The 20,725-nt window shown below is 40.8% G+C and overlaps 2 protein-coding genes across 3 annotated transcripts in view; one reads left to right on the top strand and one right to left on the bottom strand.

Moving 5' to 3' along the window:
- The first annotated feature begins 2,612 nt into the window (after positions 1 to 2,612).
- LOC103544752 (calicin-like) lies at positions 2,613 to 6,526 on the top strand. Its single transcript, XM_070594925.1, has one exon. It carries the CDS (start codon positions 4,680 to 4,682, stop codon positions 6,450 to 6,452), a length of 1,773 nt encoding a protein of 590 aa, XP_070451026.1. The 5' UTR covers positions 2,613 to 4,679; the 3' UTR covers positions 6,453 to 6,526.
- Positions 6,527 to 16,950: 10,424 nt separating this feature from the next.
- Positions 16,951 to 20,725, bottom strand: part of MELK (maternal embryonic leucine zipper kinase) — an 88,710-nt gene continuing 84,935 nt past the window's right edge. For both annotated transcript variants that reach the window (XM_070597014.1, XM_070597015.1), the window contains 2 exons: positions 19,949 to 20,052; positions 16,951 to 17,477 (listed from right to left, as the gene is read on the bottom strand). In XM_070597014.1, coding sequence (XP_070453115.1) covers positions 17,300 to 17,477; positions 19,949 to 20,052 — 282 coding nt within the window. In that variant the 3' untranslated portion in view covers positions 16,951 to 17,299. The remainder of the gene's footprint in view (positions 17,478 to 19,948; positions 20,053 to 20,725) is intronic.

Below are 20,725 nucleotides of genomic sequence, written 5' to 3'. Positions count from 1 at the left end.
AACATAATAAAGGCCATATATGACAAACCCACAGCCAACATCATACTCAACGGACAAAAACTGAAAGTCATCCCTCTGAGGACAGGAACAAGACAAGGGTGCCCACTTTCACCACTCCTATTCAACATAGTACTGGAGGTGTTGGCCAGAGCAATTCGGCAGGAAAAAGAAATAAAAGGAATCCAAATAGGCAACGAAGAAGTAAAACTCTCGCTGTTTGCAGACGACGTGATCTTATATATAGAAAACCCCAAAGAATCCATAGAAAAACTATTAGAAATAATCAACAACTACAGCAAAGTAGCAGGGTATAAAATCAACATACATAAATCAGTAGCATTTCTATACGCTAACAATGAACTAACAGAAAAAGAACTCAAGAACTCAATCCCATTCACAATCGCAACGAAAAGAATAAAATACCTTGGGATAAACTTAACCAAGGAAGTGAAGGATCTATACAATGAAAACTACAAGACTTTCTTGAAAGAAATTGACGATGACATAAAGAGATGGAAAGACATTCCATGCACATGGATTGGAAGAATAAACATAGTTAAAATGTCCATACTACCTAAAGCAATCTACAGATTCAATGCTATCCCAATCAGAATCCCAAGAACATTCTTCACAGAAATTGAACAAAGAATCCTAAAATTCATATGGGGCAACAAAAGACCGCGAATTGCTAAAGCAATCCTGAGTAAGAAAAACAAAGCCGGAGGAATCACAATCCCCGATTTCAAAACATACTACAAAGCTACAGTGATCAAAACAGCATGGTACTGGTACAAAAACAGGTCCACAGATCAATGGAACAGAATTGAAAGCCCAGAGATAAAACCACACATCTATGGCCAGCTAATCTTCGACAAAGGAGCAGAGGGCCTACAATAGGGAAAAGAAAGTCTCTTCAACAAATGGTGCTGGGAAAACTGGACAGCCACATGCAAAAGATTGAAAATTGACCATTCTTTTTCACCACACACCAAAATAAACTCAAAATGGATCAAAGACCTAAAGATTAGGCCTGAAACAATAAGTCTTCTGGAAGAGAATATAGGCAGTACACTCTTTGACATCAGTTTCAAAAGAATCTTTTTGGACACTGTAACTCCTCAGTTGAGGGAAACAATAGAAAGAATAAACAAGTGGGACTTCATCAGACTAAAGAGCTTCTTTAAGGCAAGGGAAAACAGCATTGAAACAAAAAAACAGCTCACTAATTGGGAAAAAATATTTACAAGCCACTTATCCGACAAAGGGTTAATCTCCATAATATACAAAGAACTCACACGGCTTAACAACAAAAAAACAAACAACCCGATCAAAAAATGGGCAGAGGACATGAACAGACATTTCTCAAAAGAAGATATGAATATGGCCAACAGACACATGAAAAGATGTTCATCATCGCTAATCATCAGGGAAATGCAAATCAAAACTACACTAAGATATCACCTTACACCCGTTAGACTGGCAAAAACATCCAAAACCAAGAGCGACAAATGTTGGAGAGGTTGTGGAGAAAAAGGAACCCTCATACACTGTTGGTGGGAATGCAAACTGGTACAGCCACTATGGAAAACAGTATGGAGATTTCTCAAAAAGTTAAAAATAGAAATACCCTATGACCCAGCCATCCCATTACTGGGTATCTATCCTAAGAACCTGAAATCAGAAATCCCAAGAGTCCCTTGCACACCTATGTTCATCGCAGCATTATTTACAATAGCCAAGACGTGGAACCAACCTACATGCCCAGAAACTGATGATTGGATAAAGAAGATATGGTATATATACACAATGGAATACTACTCAGCCATAAAAAAAGACAAAATTGGCCCATTTGCAGCAATGTGGATGGACCTCGAGGGTATTATGTTAAGCGAAATAAGCCAGTCAGAGAAAGATGAACTCTATATGACTCCACTCATAGGTGGAAGTTAATATATTGACAAGGAGATCTGATCGGTGGTTACCAGGGAAAAGGGGGGGGGTGGGGAGAGGGCACAAAGGGGGAAGTGGTGTACCCACAACATGACTAACAAAAATGTACAACTGAAATCTCACAAAGTTGTAACCTATCATAACATTAATAAAAAAAAAAAATGGGCAAGGGATCCGAATAGATATTTCTCCAAAAGAGATGTATAAATGGCCAATAAGCACATGAAAAAATGCTCAACATCATTAGTCCTTAGGGAAAAGCAAATCAAAACCACAATGAGATACCACTTCATATGGCTAAAATAAAAATGACAGATAATAACAAATGTTGGAGAGAATGTGGATAAATTAGAACCCTCATACATCGCTATTGGAATCATAAAATGGTAAGCAGTTTGTCAGTCCCTCAAAATGTTAAATGACTCAGCAGTTCCACTTCTGGGTATATCCGCAAGAGAACTGAAAACATAAGTCCACACAAAAATTTGTCCACAATGCTCACAGCAGCCTTATTCATAGTAGTCAAGAAGTAGAAACAACCCAGATGCCCATTAACTGATAAATGGATAAATAAAATGTGATATATCCATACAACAGAATATTATTCAGCTGTAAAATGGAATGAAGTACTGACACATGCTACAACATGATGAATCTTATTTTATTTTATTTTTTTTGCAGGGGAAGATTCACCCTGAGCTGACATCTGTGGCCAATCTTCCTCCTTTTTCCTTCTTTTTCCCCCTCAAAGCCGTAGTACATGGTTCTGTATAGTTGTAAGTTCTTCTGGTTCTTCTATGTGAGCCACTGCCACAGCATGGCTACTGACAGATGAGTGGTGTGGTTCTGTGCCAAGGAAGCAAACCTGGGCCGCCAAAGCAGAGTGTGCGGAACTTTAACTGCTAGGCCCTCAGGGTTGGCTCAACATGAGGAATCTTGAAAACATTATGCTGAGGGAAAAAGGCTAGACCCCAAAGGCTACATATTGTATGACTCCATTTACAGGAAATGTCCAGAATAGTCAAATCCATAGAAACAGAAAGTAGATTACTGGTTGCCATAGGCTGTGAGGTAGGGGAATTGGGAGTGACCACTACACTAATCAGCACAGGGTTTCTCTTTGAGGTAATGAAAATATTCTAAATTTAGATTGTGGTGATGGTTGCACAACTATGAATATACTAAAAGCCACTGAATTGTATGCTTTAAAGGGGTGAATTTTATGGTATGTGAATTATACTTCAATAGAGCTATTATAGACAGCCTGGTGGTCTACTGGTTAAGATTTGGTGCTCTCATCACTGCAGCCTGGGTTTGTTCCCCACTCAGGGAACTCCACCACCCATCTGTCAGTTGTCATACTGTGGCATCTGCATGATGCTGTGATGCTGAAAGCTACGCCACTGGGATTTCAAATACCAGCAGAGTCACCCATGGTGGACAGGTTTCAGCGGAGCTTCCAGACTAAGACAGACTAGGAAGAAGGACCTAGTCACCCACTTCCGAAAAAATTGGCCATGAAAACCCTGTGAACAGCAGCAGAGCATTGTCTGATGCAGCAGAAGGTGAGAGGATGGCACAGAAAGACCAGGCAGGGCTCCGCTCTGCTGTCCACAGGGTCTTTAGGAGTCCGAATCCACTCAAGGGCACTAACAACAATATGGCACCTAGCGTTTATTGAACATTTGCTGTGAGCCAAACTCTGTGCTAACCCTCTCTAGTCTTTTCTCATGTACACTCTTAACAACCTATGAAGCTATCTCACACCTGAGGAAACTGAGGTTTAGAGAGTCTGGGCAATGTGTCCAAGTCCACACTTGATGGGGAGAGCTGACCCACCGCAGCCCCCAACCTTTTACAACTAGAGCCTTGGAAATATTCAGAGGACGTCCCGGTTTGCCTAGGAACTGACGTAATCAGGGCTTTAGAGGCCCTCCCATCCCCACTCTCTGGATGCTGACTCTGGCATCCCTGCTCCATGGAGTGGTCCCCACCTCTCCCTCTGTTTTAAAGAAGAGTGGTCTCTGTGGCCACAAAGGTCAGAAGCCAAAGGACGGAGGCTTTCTTCTCTGATGGCCAGAACCTTGGCAGAGAAAGCTATTTCCTTGCCTGAGAAGCAGAGACTGGGGAAAGCTGAGTAGTGAGGAGCTTCCGGGAAGGGTGGAAAGAGTACTAAGTTCCAGAAGGCTTGGGTTCCAGGCCCTGCTCTACTTTCTATTTCCAACTGGCTGTGTGATCTTGGGCAAGTCCCTTCTCTCGTCTGGGCCTCAGTTTCCCTCCTGTACACTGAGACGATTCTTCTGGATGATCTAATAATCTCTTTCCTTCCCCCAGCCTCCCTTATCCCTCCTTGCACCACCACCTACCCAACTGGCTCTGATATTCCAGAAGCAGCCTTGGACTGAGCTTTGAAGGTCCCAGGAGTCATAACCCATCTCTGAGTTTCCTCCTGAGATCTGGGCCCTGGGCCCAAGTCCTGATAGGGTACCTGGCCTTGGCAGGTTGGAGCCTTCAGAGGGGAGAAAGACCCTGAGCCTCTGAGGAAGGCCTCAGGGGGACCTGCATTGTGATGACCTCATCGACTCTATGACATCATCCTCTCTCCCATCCTCTACTCCTCCCCCATCAACTGCTCTGCAAATGACCATGAATCTGAATCCCAGTGGCCTGAGAGAATCTTTTCTCCAGTACCTGCTGCTGACCTTCTGCCTCAGCTAACAAGAAACATCATGGAATTGGAATTCACCGAGAAAAACTACGACAGCTTCCTGCTGCAGAAGCTCAATGAACAGAGGAAACGCAAAGAGTACTGGGACGTGGCCCTGACTGTGGACAACCATGTCTTCTTTGCACATCGCAACGTGCTGGCTGCTATCTCTCCAGCAGTGAAAAGCCTCATCTCCAGAAATGATGTGAAGAGCACCAATGAGCTCTTTATCACCCTTGATCCCAACTACCTGAGTCCGGCCACGGTGGACCAGCTCCTGGACTACTTCTACAGCGGCAAGGTGGTGATCTCGGAGCAGAATGTGGAGGAACTCCTTCGTGGGGCCCAGTATTTCAACACACCACGCCTTCGAAACCACTGTAATGATGTTCTGATTAAGTCCATCCGCCATGCCAACTGCCTGCGTTACCTCATCTTGGCCGAGATGTTTGGGCTCAAAGAGGTATCAGACTTGGCGTACTCTGGCATCCGCGACAACTTCCACTACTGGGCCAGTCCTGAGGGCTCCATGCCTGAGGACTTCATGTGCTGTCCACCTGTCATCTTTGGCCGTCTGCTTCAAGATGAAAACTTGCATGTGCTCAATGAGGACCAGGCTCTCAGTGCACTCCTACATTGGGTGTACTTCCGGAAGGATGAGCGGGAGAAGTATTTCAAGAAGTTCTTCTATTACATCAATCTCAATGCCGTCTCCAACAAGACACTGATGTTTGCCAGCAACAAGTTGATGGACATGGAGAACAGCTCAGGCCACACATCCCTGATTGAGAGTGTCCTTGTGGAACGACAGCAGGACAGGCCATCCAGCCTGCTGAGCTACCAGCGGAAAGGGGCCCTGCTTGATTCGGTGGTCATCCTTGGTGGCCAAAAGGCCCAGGGCCAGTTCAACGATGGAGTGTTTGCCTATGTCATCCAGGAGAACCTGTGGTTGAAGCTCTCAGAGATGCCCTATCGAGCAGCAGCACTTAGTGCCACCTCTACTGGTCGCTACATCTACATCTCTGGTGGCACCACAGACCGGATTTCAGGGCTGAAGATGTCTTGGCGGTATGACATGGATGATAATTCCTGGACCAAGTTGCCTGACCTGCCACTTGGTCTTGTCTTCCACACCATGGTGACCTGTAGGGGGACAGTGTACTCAGTGGGTGGGAGCATTGCCCCAAGGCAGTATGTCTCTAACATCTATTGTTATGATGAATGGAAAGAGGTCTGGTGCCTGGCAGGGAAGATGAGCATCCCTATGGATGGCACAGCCGTGATCACCAGGGGTGACCAGAACCTGTACATTGTCACTGGGCGGTGCTTGGTGAAGGGCTATATCTCCCGAGTTGGAGTGGTGGACTGCTTTGACACCATCACTGGGGAGGTTGTCCAGAGTATCACCTTCCCCATTGAGTTCAACCACCGGCCCCTGCTCTCTTTCAATCAGGACAACATCCTCTGCATGCACAGCCACAGGCAGAGCATGGAAATCAACCTGCAGAAGACAAAGGCCAACAAGATGAGCACGTTACTGCCTCTCTTGCCCAACAGCTGCCCCCTGGATGTGTCCCATGCTATATGCTCCATCGGAGATGGCAGGGTGTTTGTATGTGGGGGTGTCACCACAGCCACTGATGTTCAGAAAAGGGACTACACCATCAATCCAAACGCCTACTTGCTGGACCCAAAGACAGGCGAGTGGAAGACCCTGGCCCCCCCACCAGAGGCACTGGACTGTCCCACTTGCTGCCTAGCCAAGCTACCTTGCAAGATTCTTCAAAGGAATTAAACCACTTTTAGTTGGGAGAATAATTAGATGCATTATTATTCACAATTTAATGAGAAAGAAAGAGAGGAAGATGGCCTGTGGGTTCCTTCTTAGTGTTCCTGTCTGTGTTTGGCCCTGAAGGGGAGATCCTGGGCTAGGGCTGCTCTCACTGGAGGGATCCAAGCTGAGGTGGAATGGAGTTCCTGGTGGAGGGGACTGAGGCATCTCCCGGGCACTGGCCAGGGTGGTGTCTGGAAACCCCCTGATCTGTCCCCTGCAGTCACCTGGCAGCATGTGCTAGACTGACAGGTGAAGCAGTTGCTTAGAGCTGTGAGGCCTCAGGCTCCTCCAACACTCACTTCCCTCGAGTCTGCCCGGGAAGGCAGGTGGGCCAAGGCCAGGTCTGGGAGAGGAGCCTCCTGGCTGGGAAGGGAGAAGGCGGTGTGGGCCAGGCTCGGGGATGAGGCAGAGGGAATGAGGGAGGCAGGGTGACTTGGCTGTTGTATTCGACCACGCAGCTGTGATGTGTTTGTGACTCATTTGTGAGGCACTTGGGGGTTACTTAACACTTGTTTCCAGAGAGCAAGTTTCATGGAGAACTTTCTCCAGGAATGTGAGTCTGAGGGACTGGAGGTGATCGAGAGGTCATCAAGGGAGAGAAAAGAAACCTGTGTCTCTATTGGAGAGCAGCTTGGGGATGAGGCGAGATGACAGGATGAGAGAGACAGGGTGGTGTAGTAGTTAGGGTATAGACGCTGGGGACAGATGGCCTGATCAAATACCAGTTACACCACTTACTGGGTCATCCTGGGTGAGTTACTTACCATCTCTGTGCCTTAGGTTCCTTATCTGTCAAAGAGGGACAATAAGAGTGCCTACCTCACAGGGTGACATGAAGTTTAAATGAGTTAATACATGCAAAATGCCAAGGACAGTCCCTGGCATATATTAAAGGGCTACAGGAGTACTTTTTTAGAAAGAAAAAAATGGGTGAGGCAAGGGTCCAGGCTCTTGGGTCCTTATATTAAGTGAGGTCCCATCAAATGCTCTTTGAGATCCCCTCCCTCAAAGCCTCAGTGAGCTTTCCTCAGTTCTAACTCCCTCTGTTTCCCTTTCCGTCATGTGTGTACTCAGACATAATCCTCAGCAATTTAGAAGGAACTGACCGTGTCCTGCAACAGCTGTAGAATCCTCATTCATCCCGTCTCTCATTCATCCATGAATTTACTTTCTCCTCCAATGACCACTTCACACACACACCATCACTGAGGTCTCTCTGTGCAGGGCCCTGTTCCAGGTGCTGGGGCCACAGGCATGATAGAGACAATCCATGTCCCTGGGAGGGCGTATCTGTGCCAGTGCCCTGCAACGGGAGTGTTATGCAAACCACATGAGTAATTTAAATATTTCTAGTAGCCACAGTAAAAAGGTAAAAAGAAACATGTGAAATTAATTTTAATTTTAACTCAATATATCGAAAATATTATCATTTAAATAAGTATTCAATGTAAACATTTATTAATACGATATCTAATGTTCTTTTTTTCATACTAAGTATTTGGAATCCAGTGTGTGTTTTACACTTAGAGCACAGCTCAGTTTGGACTAGCCACAGGCACAAGGCCCCAGGAGGCTAGTGGCTCTTATCAGACAATGCCGTATACTGTACATATCCCCATGGTTCAAATCTGCTCCATCTCCTTCCTTTCCTCACTCCGCCCTCCTCCACCTGCTCAGCATCATCTTCTTGACCTCTCTCTTGGCTGGCCTCTCTCTTCAAAGCCTACCCTCTGCCCAGGCCTTACTTTCCTCCTTCCAGGCCAGGACCTTGGACTTCACAGCTGACCCTCTCTACCCTGGAACTTTTCCCACATTTCTCACTTCTCCAACCCTGGGCAGCCCCCTCCTCTGCTCACCTCTCTACCGTCCTCCAGCTGGAAGAGCAGGGTCTTACGGATCAATGCAGCTAAGCCCAGCTGCCCCTTCCCCACCCCACCAGGCTTAGCTGACCACTGAGTCCCTTCTCTCTGACTCCAGAGGCCACTCCCCACAGCTGATTTTCCAGCCCTCTCTGGGGTCCTGGGGCCCCGCTCTTCCCCTGTCTTCTTTCTTGGCCACTTACCTCTCATTCTGGCACCAGAGCTCGAGAGAAATAGAGTCAGATGACCTGAGCTGCACAAACAGTCCCGTGTCCACCAAAACTCTCCCCAGAGCTCCTGCTGTTGAGCACCTCGGAGGAAGAGGTGTCCTTCCGCGATTCAAAGCTCGTGCCTCCGCTGTGTCTTCATTGTGTCCCCTCACAACTTCTCAGCCTCCTTGGTTCCCTCTCTCTCCACATCCCCTTCCCGATTCTTCTCTTCATCCCACACATATTCTCAAGTTTGCCCTATCCTGAAAGCAAACCCTCCTCAGCTCTGAGGTCTGCCTCTTGCCATCTGCCCATCTCTTTCCTCAGCTGAGCTTCCTGAATGTTGTCTGTGCTCTCTGGCTCCAGATCAGTCTCTAACCCACTCAGCCTGGCTTCTGTTCCCACCATGCCCCCCAAGTGTCTCCTGACGACACTGTACTCTTTGTCCTTTGCTCAGCATTCTTTCTTTTCCTTCCATTCCTCTTCTGTATAGTGTTGTGTCACAGGAATCCATCATTTTATTTATCTAGTCTCCTGTTGATGGACATCTGGGTTGTTTCCAGTTTGGGCAGTGTCAAACAATGCTGCTCTTGTGAATGTATCTTGGTGCAGGTGTACTCAAGTTTATCCAGGGCACATACCTAGGAGTGGAATTGCTGTCTTCATTGCTAGATAATGCCAGACTCTTGCAAAGCGATTGTGCCAATTCACATTGCCATCAGCAGTGTACAGGAAGTCTTGTTGCTCTACATGCTTGCCAATACTTAGTATTGTCCAACTTTTTAATTATAGCCAATCAGACGTGAATAGTACTCAATGTGATTTTCATTTGCATTCTCTTGACTGATAATTAGTTAAGACCTTTTCATGTTTATAGGCCTTTTGGATTTCCTCTTTTGGGAAACATTTGTTTCTTGTTTCTATTTGGTTGACTGTCCTCTCTTATTTGCTTGTTGGAATTCTTAATACATTCTGGAGGTGTTCATGTGGAAAATATCTTTTTCAGTTACACATGTGGAAAATATTTTCTCCCACTCTGTGGCTTGCCTTTTCACTCATATATTTTAATCTACTTAGTCTGATTTGTCTTTTCATTTTTGGTTACTGCTTATTGATACTTGAAGAAATCTTTCTCTACTCAGAGGTCACGAATTTCCCAGATGGATATGTAATTGACCCAGCACCAATTTTCCCCCTTCTCTGCAGTGCCACCTGTGTTGTAAATCACATGTCCATACACGAGTGGGTGTGTTCATGGGCTCTCTCACTCCATTGTCTATTTGTCTGAGCTGTGCCAATACCATAGCTTGATCATCTCCTACACAGATTAGAATTAGCTTGTCAAGATCTACCAAGAACCTGTTGGGATTTTGGTTGTGATTGTACTGAATTTATAGACCAATTTAGGGAAATTTCATTGAGTTACAATGTCAATTTTTAAAATTCATGGACATGGTATATCTCTCCATTTTGGGGAGTCTTCTTTAATTTCTCTTAAAGTTTTATACTTTACACTGTAGAAGACCCACACAACTTTGGTTAGATTTATTCCTAGGAACTTGACATTTTAGAATTATGTGTCTGTGTGTGGGTATATATAGTACATACATTATATGTACATATAAATACACATATATACATATTTGTATTTTTAAAAATTTCATTTCGTCCTTTTATACTTAGTCTATAGAAATATAGCTGATTTCTATATGTTGAATTTGTATTTAGTAAATTGTAGATCTTCAGATATTCTGGTTGTGAGCCCGTTATCAGTTGTCCATGTAAATATCTTCTCTCTAGGCAAAATGAATCACAGCTCTAAATGTAAAATGTGAAACTACAAAACTTTAGAAGAAAACATGGAGAAAATCTTTGTAATCTGAGGTTAAGCAAAGATTTCTTAGATATGACACCAAAAGTATGATCCATTAAAAAATTGACAAATTAGATCTCATCAAAATGAAAATCTTTTCCTTTGGGAAAGAAACTGTTAAGAGGATGAAAGGACAAGCCACAAATTGAAGAAAATGTTTGAGAATCACCTACCTGGCAAAGGAGTTGGGTTCGGAATATGTAAAGAACTTTCTAATAACTTACTTGTAGACATGTCCATACTTTCCATACACAATTAGATCATGTATAAACAATTACTTGTTTTTTTTCTTTGCAGAGATTTCCTCTTTTCCACGTTTGCTAAGAGTTTTTTATCGTGATAGATATTGAATGTTCTGCATCTACTGAAAGTAGCATGTTTTCTCCTTTAATCTATTAATAGGACAAGTCCCCATTATTAATTTGTCAATGTAAAACCCTCCGTCTGTTCCTGGGATAAACCTAACTTGGTTATGACGTGTTGTGTATTTTTTTTAATTTAAAATACTATATGTTTTTGCATAATTATTAGATTAAGTAATTATATAATTCCTTTAAAATATTACTGGATTCTATTTGCTATATATTCACTCAGGGTTTTATTTGTAAAGTTATCAAATGGAGATATTGTAAATGATATTTTTGAAATTTTAGTATCTAATCATACATTGCTAGTACTCTGTATAGAACTATAATTGATTTTTGTGTGTTGATCATGTTCCTTGCAACTTGGCTAAACTCATTTATTAATTTTAGGAGTTTTTGGGTAGATTCCTTGACATTTTCTCTGCAGACAGTCCCATCAACTGCAAATAGGGACGGTTTTCTTTCTTCCTCTATCCCTCTTCTTCCAGTTTCTTAAGTTGGGAACTTGTTTACTTGAGACCTTTCTCCTTTTATAATGTAAGCATTTAATACTATAAATTCTACTCTAAAAGTGACTTTAACTACATCTCACACACTCTATATTTGTATTTTCATTCATTCAGTTCAAAATATTTTCTAAATTCTCTTGAGACGTCCTCTTTGACTCGTGGATTTCTTAGAAGTGTTGAATTTGCAAAGGTTTGGAATTTTCCTCGTATCTTTCTGTTGGTGATATCTACTTTGACACCATTATGGGCAGAGAGCATACACTGTACTTTTTTCCAACTCTTATATTTGTTAAGGTTTGTTTTATGACCCAGGGCATGGTCTGTCTTCGTGAACTGTCCTTGTGCACTGGAAAAAAATGTATATTTGGTTACTGTTGGATAGAGTGTGCTCTAAATGCTGGTTGGATCCAGTTGGTTGATGGTGCTCTTCATTCCTTCTATATCCTTGTTGATTTTCTTTCTGTGAGTTCTACAGAGGTTTATGAGAAGAGTGTTGAAGTCTCCAACTATAGTTGTGGATTTGTGTGTTTCTCCTTTCACTTCTGTCAGTTTTTGCTGCCTGTATTTTGAGGTCATTGTTGTTACATAATACACATTTAGGACTGTAAAGTTTTCTTGTGAATTGGCCCTTTTATCATTGTGTAATATATGCCTTTATCCCCTGTAATGTTTCTTGCTTTGAGTCTAGTCTGTCTGATATGAGTGTTTGCACAGTGTCTTTTTCCATCCTTTTACTTTGAACCTATCTATATCACTATATTTGAAGTGAGTTTCTCATAGACAGAATATAATTGGTCCATGTCTTGTTAATCATTCTGACAACCTCTGATCTTTTTATTGAAGTGTTTTAAACAGTTGCATTTAATGCCATTACTGATAATGTTTGGATTTAGGTCTACCAGTTTATTATTTGTTTTCTATTTTTCCCCTCTTTTTCATTCCTCTGTCTTCTTTCCCATCTTCTGAGTATTTGAACATTGTTTACTGTTTCATTTTAATTTACTGTGTTTTGACTATAACTCTTTGTATAAAGTTTTTAGTGGTTGTCCTCAGGATTACAATATACATAATGAACTTTGTAGTCTATTTGAAATTAACAGTTTACTACTTTGATGGAGCATAAAAACCTTACTGCCATCTCAGTCCCTTTACCCTCTCCCTTTATTTGATAGTTGGCTTATATGTTACACCTACACAGAAATCCTAGCAGACACTGTTAAGGTTGTTTTTTGTTTTTTGCCTTCAAACATCAAGCATATCTTAAGAGAAAAAGAATAGTCTATTATATTTACCCAGATGTTTGTAATTTCTGTTGCTCTTCTTTCATTCCTGATGTTCCAGGTGTGCTTTTGGTGTAATTTCCCTCCTCTCTGAAAAAATTCCTTTAGCAATTCTCTTAGAGCACGTTGGCTGGCCCTGAATTCTCTTACTTTTCCTTCTTCTGAGAATGTCTCTATTTCGTCTTCATTATGGAGGTTATTTCACGGGATATGAAATTCTGGCTCAATAGTTCTTTTTTTCAGCAACCTTAAAAATGTTGTGCTAGCACCTCTTTCTGACCTTCATGGTTTCTGAGGTAATTCAGCAATCATTCAGATCATTGTTTCTCTGTCAATAATATGTTATTTTTGTCTGGCAGTTTTGAGGATCTTTTAATATCCTTTAGTTTTCAACAGTTTTATTATGATGCATGTGGTTATAAATTTCTTTGCCTTTATTTTGTTTAGGGTTCACTCAGCTTTTTGAATCTGTAGATTTATGTCTTTTGGTAAATTTGGGAAGTTTTTAGCTGTTATTACTTCAAATGTTTTCCCAGCTCTACAGTCTCTCCTCTCTTTCTGGAAGTCCGATGGAAAAAATGTTGGAGGTGGGAGAGTTGAGAAGACTCAGTGGTGACTAAATGAGCAAAATTTCTTTTTGGGAGTAATGCTGAAAATGTTCTAAAACTGACAGTGGTGATAGATGCACAACTCGGTGAATATACTAAAAGCCATTGAACTGTACACTTTAAATGGGTAAATTGCATGGTATGTGAATTATATCTCAATAAAGTTATTAAAAAGATACTACGCCTGTGTCTTGGTCATCCTTTCTTTCTTGGATTACTCACTCTGGAGGATGATGACGTCTGTGTCTTGAGCAACCTTTTGGAGAGGCCCATGTGGCAAGGAACTGAGGCCTCCTGCCAGCAGCCACGTGAGCAACCTTGAAAGTGGATTACTCTTCCCCATCAAGCTTTCAATGGCTTGAGAAAGCTATTGCCCCGTCAATAGCATGACTGCATCCTCAGGAGAGATGCCGGGTCAGAACCAGCCAGTGAAGCCCTCCCAGATTCCTGACCCTCAGAAACTGTGTGAAACAATGTTTATTTTAAGGTGCTATGTTCTATAATAATTTATAACACAGCAATAGATAACACAAGCTCATCTATCTCTTTAAGGCAGGAATTTCTAATAAAATTATACTTTTTATATTGAATAACTATTTATGAAATTTTCTGGTATATTTTGTTGCTTTAATTAAATGTATACTACTAGTACTTACAATAATGTCAGTCCGAAACAAAATTTTAACAGTCAGAGCCTTATAGTCATGGGATATTTTTTAAAAGTCAATATTTATATTACATAGAAGATTATGTACAAAGATTATGTTACAAAGAAGTCTGTTAAGTTGATGAATAAATGTCTTTCAACACAAAAAATTCTAATATGATAGAACTTAGAAACAAGTGCCGGAATGGTAGTATTTGTTCATGGAGCAAAAGTTAGAATCTGAAATTTCTTAATGAAAAGCTTTGTCATGTATTTTTTTAATGTATGATGGTAACAAATCACCATGCTATCTAGGTGCCATTGGATACACTGAAAAGAGCAATGGAACGATTTTATTGAAAAGAATCGATATTTACAATATATTAGAAATTACATCCCTTGCAACTAATTATTATGAAAAAATTTAGATGTCAATTTAAAATGCACAAGAGGCCTGTAGATTTTTTAAAAATTCGTTTAGGGAGGGTATTTTTATCTTCCTTGGAGTTAATGTTGATTCTTAAATCTGTGTCTTGATTTTCTACATCAATTTTGGGAAATTCTTAGCCATTTTCTCTCCTAACAATGCTCCATTCTCTCCTCTCCTTATAGCTAAAATTAAATCTTTATAAAATCTATTCCTCATATTTCATGTTTTTTTATGTTCTTTTCTGTGTTTTTCATCCTTTTGATTCTGTGTTTCAGCCTGAATATTTTTCTGCTCTATCTTCTGGCTCACTAATTCTCTTTTCAGCTATGTCTAACCCACTACTAAATTTATCCACTGAATTCTTAGTATCAGATACTGTAAGTTTGAGTTCTCAGATTTTCAAACTGCTGAAATTCTTGATATTTTCTTTCACTTCCTTGAACTCCTTAGTCATAGCTATTTTAAATCTGGTCTGATAACACCATTATGTGAATCCCCCGGGATTTCTGTTGTCTGTCCCTGAAAATGTCTCTGAGCATGCGTCTTTACGTGCTTAGTTATTTTTGGATGGAATTTTTTCCATCACAGAGAATTCACTTTTGCTTGTCTTGGGCTGCTCTAGGCTAAGGGCCCCAGAAAGCCTGGATCACTTTAATTCAACCAAGGATTGATATGACTCAAAGCTGGGCTTTAGTCTACTTTCACCTTTATTCCTAGCGTGTAGCCCACAGGGTCCCAACAAAAAGCCTGGTACATTTATCAGGGCCCCTCCCTCTTGGCAGGCCCTCAAGTGTTGCTCTCCTCAGCCCTGTTCACGGAAGCTCTACTCAGCTTCTCGGCCTCTGCTTTCAGAACTAACAATCTCCTTGAGAGGAAGCTGGCTCCAAGTGTGAGGCTCACTTTCCTTGGCTTCCCTCCTCTCCTAGAACTTGGGCCCCAGTTCCTCACTGATTTGGTAGTCCTCTGATGCCTTCAAAGAAGTGTTCTGAACTTTTTCCCCAGCTCTTCTGGTTGTTTTCAGCAGAAAAGTTTGCCCTAAACCCTTTGCCCACCATTGCTGGGATTAGAACCTCCTCTCTCCTGAACTTCAGACCTGGATCTCCAGTATCCTGTTGAACGTCTCCTGAACGTGCCACAGGTCCCTCGTGCTCAGTATGTCAGCACCAAACTCCACATTTGTCTCCTCTCCTGGCCCTCCCACTCAACTGGCTTTGCCTGTTGTGGCTATTCCTGTTCATGGTTTTCCAAACTATGAATATTCTCTGTGAGTCTCCTCTCTCTCTGCCTCCTAAATGCCCTCACTTACCAAGTCGTGTGTAGCCCCAATGGACTAGTGGTTAAGATTTGGCACTCACACTGCCATGGCCCAGGTTCGTTTCCCGCTCAGGGAACCACACCACTCGTCTGTTGGTTGTCATACTGTGGCGGCTGTGTGGTTGCTGTGATGCTGAAAGCTATGCCACCAGGATTTCAAATACCAGCAGGGTCTTCATGGTGGACAGGTTTCAGTGGAGCTTCCAGACTAAGACAGACTAGGAAGAAGAATCTGACCAGCCCACTACCAAAAAAAATTGGCCATGAAAACTCTATGAACAGCAACAAAGCATTGTCTGATATAGTGCTAGAAGGTGAGAGGATGGCGCAAAAAGACTAAGTGGGATTCTGCTCTGCTGTAGACAGGGTCGCAACCGTACACAGGGTACACAACTCAACAGCACAAACAAAAAAAAAAACTGTTACAAAAAAATGTAAAACACTTTGACAGCTCCTTTGCCAAAACACTTTAGTGGAGCATTCGAGTTCCTTCAAGTTCCTTCATCACTTATCTCCAGCTAAACTTTCACCCCCCTCATCTGCTATTTCCCCCTTGCACCATACCTCCTGACTCCACCCTAAGTACAGCATGCCACTTTACAATCCCATGTCTTTGTACAAACTATTCTGTCAAGAATTCATACTCCTTCCTCTCTTTCTGTTAAACTCCTATATATCCTTCAAGATCAAATACTGTTTCCTCCAAGAAATCGTCCCTTACTCCTCCAAAGTTGATCATCCCCTCTATAGGGGATTTATGCATTTGCCCCCGCTAACAGACTCTCAACTCCTTGAGCTTATGCGACAGTATCATCTTCAGCCCCAAGACCTAATGATGTAAGCACTTACTAAATTTTTACTGAATAAATGAATGACAAAACACTCCCTCACTACCAGTTAGAAATAGTGTTATTTTTTTCCCCAACTAGTTTAATTGGTAAAACTCATACAAAATATAACTTAATTGCTGACATTTAGAGATCAATAAAATGAAATAAAAAATACAAATTTGGAGCCAACAATGAGACTTAAGGAAAATTACATAAAAGAACATTTCATGGGGGTTCATAGTTCAGATACTTATTGTTGACCAAACACACTTACTGGAGTCTATACTCTTTTACTCAACATACTAAATGTGTTGTTTAAATCTGGTAACCACAGCTGTGACTTAGTTAATGATCTCAATAAATCCTACTTAAATCAGAGATAGGAAAAAATTATGCAAATGAATTCTCATCTGTTTTTCTGCCCAAGGCATATTTGATAACAGATAAAACATACTCCAAATAGTCTCTACGTAATAGTCAGGAAGCCATTTGAGGTTTTATTTGGATCAAAATCAAATACAAAGGAGAGAAGCCTGTTATATTCGCAGATGGTTTTATTTCAGAAAGAAATTACACATTAAAAGGAGACATAGTTAAGAGCGTACATTCACATATGGAAGTGAATCTAGGCAAGTCAACAGTTATTAATACACAAAGCCACATGATTAAAAAAGTAACAGATAATGACAGATGGGCTTGCCTTAGATTCATCCACAAAATAATATCTTTTGTTTAAAAACAAAAAGATATTGGTCTTTAAGATAGCTCTTTAAAAACGAGTTTGTAGTTCCAATGGACTTGAAAAATCAAAAACCCATCACACCGGTCTACATGTAGGCTGTATCATACCCACACTCATCCGGCAGGATGGGAACTATCCGTCACTCATACTTTGCAGCTAGATAAGATGTCTTCCACTAGTCTCTTGTAAACCCAGGCATCACCCTTAAGCCGCTGCCTCCTGATACCCACCACATCAGGTTTTTGAAGTTGGCACACTTCTAGTTCAAACTGCATTGTCACTTTGCCAAAATCTGACTGTGTTTGACACTTCAGTGTGTAGCTGTAAAAAACAAGAAAAGAAGCCAGTTAGTAGGAGAACTATGAATATTCTGAATATTACAAGAGATTTCTAAGCCTCTAAGAGGCCAGGGAAAAAATGAACCATTATTTCATATTAAGCAATAGGTATACTACTGCTTACAGTTTCCGAATGACCTAGCTATGTCTTAGTGATGGAGTACGACTGGTGTTTTCCTAGAAGCTGAACTAAGATCTTAAGAAAGAATAAAGATGAAAAGGCTTTACTAGAATTCTCCCTTGCTCCAAAGAAAAGCCCTTCTTTCACAGTTATACATGCCATTCATGCTCAAGAAATCTGGCATCCTTTATGCAACTCTTTCAACAGTGCAATCTGTGAACATCAGACCATTTCCATAATGTTCACAACAAAGTGCAGGGAAAGTGCAGGGAAGATTAAGAATATTTTTTTGCACACACCTCATTAGAAATTGTCTTTCACATAAATAAAACTGAAGCCACCCATCTGTCAGAAGAATATGTGTTTTGAGGTTTTTCTAACACTAATAAGAGGTTATGATTGTTACAGCACTTTATAGCAGAGTTAAAAAGAAAGCTCAAGATAGTACATTCCCATGGTTGAAATGTATGGCATATATAATCAGAACTGCCAAAATAACCATTCTTAATGGAAAGGCCCAGTCTAAATGAAGACACATCTTAGGAAATAGGTATGTTTCCGAAAAGTTGCATAAATTGAATTCATGTCAATTCAAGTCAATTTTTAATTAGTTTACATTATATTGTAGTTTGTCTCACAAATCTTAAATAAATAATAAACACAAACAATAAACAATAAACAATAGGATCAATTTAAAATTTCAGTTCCTAAATATTTATGGGCACATGATTAGGCACCATCCCACAGAAGTATAAAGAAATCACTGTATCTGTTATGCATTATAAGGTTTCACAAAATATCATTCTTTTTTTTTAAATTTTAAAAATTTTTTAAGATTGGCACCTGAACTAACATCTGTTGCCAATCTTTTCTTTCCCCCTTCTTCTTCTCCCCAAAGCTCCCCCAGAACATAGTTGTATATTCTAGTTGTAGGTCCTTCTGACTGTGCTATGTGGGACACCACCTCAGCATGGCTTAATGAGTGTTGCCACATCTGCACCCACGATCCGAACCGATGAAACCCCGGGCTGCTGAAGTGGAGCACATGAACTTAACCACCTGGCCACGGGCCAGCCCCAAAATATCATTCTTTTTCTCGCTAACTTAATCATATGTTTTGGGGATGGATCTCTTAAAAATAAGCAGTCAATATCAGAAATGCTAAAAGGAGTATCCTGTAGTTAAGGTTCCTGATGGGAAGATGAAGCATGGAGCAATTTAAATAGATATAAGATAAAACAAGGAAAAAGATAACAATGGAATATAACTGAGATTAGTAACATCATGCCACTGAAAAATTGAGCTTTTGTTATTCTGCTTTGTCACAAAAAGGTGAAAACAGAGAAGATTTTTAAAAAAAGGATCAAGGCAGAGACCTTCTGGTTGATCAGGAAGTTAGAAGAACAAACTACTGATTAACAGCCAGTCAGTGATCTGACAGAGATCATACGGCTGAAGGAAAGATGATCAAAAACTCTCTGATGTAGATTTGGTTAGAGGTTCTGGAACTGTGGATAAACCCAAGCATGAAGAACAGGTGGGAGTGAGTTTCATGTGTCCTAACGATGTCCAAAGAAGCAAGCCAGGGTTCATGTCAGGAAGGCTTGCCAACGTTTACAGACAGTGAAAATGAAAGTTACTTTTGCCAAAGACTGTTTCTTAAAATCTTACTCTATATTGACTACTCTATTTAAATATTTTTGTCAAAACTATTAGTGGCTCTTCTTGGCTGCTTTTATATAATATATAATAATGAATATATATAAAACAGTGAAATTTTAAAACACAAAACTGAGTGGAAGTGCTTAGAAATGCAAACATCTTAGGTAACCAGCAGAGGTCTGGCTATTCAGATCATGAGGTCAAACCAAAGAGGCTTCGATGGCAGTTCACTGCACAGTAGGCAAGAGTTTAAGGGGAAATATCTCCCTAAAGTACTGAAAATCTGGTTCTGCGAAATAGCAAGTCATACAGAGAAGGCATTTACATAAATCCTTGATTTCTTAGCGGTGTCTCACAAATCTAGATTATAATTTATAAATACTATTATAAAGCAGAACTTCAAAGGAGAATAGAGGATGTAAAAAACTGGAAGAAGTTCATATTTTCCTACTTTGAAAGTGGTGACAATATGGGCACTTAAAAAACTTCTATGGCTCATACAAAACAGAAGAGAAAAAATCATGGACAATGATTCTACCATAAAAGCTTTTTGGAATAAGGTGGAAGAAATATATTTTTTCAAAAGGGGAGAGGTGAATCAACCTAAGTTCTCTCAAAGCTGAAAAGATATCAAATAACAACTGCAACGGCCTGGTGAGTGTGCTGCTTACCCCTTCTGTACAAAGTCAACGTGCTGCTTTCGAAGAACAGACATTATTTCATTCAAGAGTTGATCTGGATTCACTAATCTGGTTGTAGTCACATTATAGTGCAGCTTAAAAAAGAAAAAGAAAGATGAGAAGTAAATCTTTACATCAACACAGAGACCATCCTGCCTGATTTAGAGACCCAAAACTCCTCAGTATGGTACCCTCTCAAAAGAAAATATTTCAAGAAAAATGCTGAAAGAATCGACAGCTAACTCTTGGTGAGCTGGAATAAGATGGCACTGAGAAAGCCTGGAGAAATCATGTTTATTAGTAACTGCATCCATATCATCCTTTTTACACTTTCATCTTCCTCTCCCACCAATCTTTTTAAAGAAATAAATATTAAACGTTATCTATCTGTTTGAGCTTCACCTTCTGCTCCCTTCCTATACTATCATAGAGACATCAACAGTCCTGAAAGGCAAACTGGGAGGATGAGACAAATGCCCTAGAAACTTTGGCTTGTATATAGCTGGATAGCTTTCCTTAATTCTTTCTTGACTATAAGAATATTATAGCATTGCAGGAGCTGATTCTATGACAAGTCTATCAGAAAATGAACATAACAAGTATTCCTTTAAAAAAGTAATGTCAAGCTATTTTTTTCTCATTGACTGAGAGCATAATTCTCAGAAACAATTACATTCCTAATCAGTATCCATCCATCATTCATTCAACTACTATTTATTGAATGTGTACTGGGTGCCAGGCATTGTTTTCATCCTGGAGACAGACAAA

This window comes from Equus przewalskii, chromosome 26, assembly GCF_037783145.1.
Source record: "Equus przewalskii isolate Varuska chromosome 26, EquPr2, whole genome shotgun sequence".
In the NCBI taxonomy this organism is placed as follows: domain Eukaryota; kingdom Metazoa; phylum Chordata; class Mammalia; order Perissodactyla; family Equidae; genus Equus; species Equus przewalskii.
This window is presented reverse-complemented; position numbering and strand designations above follow the sequence as displayed.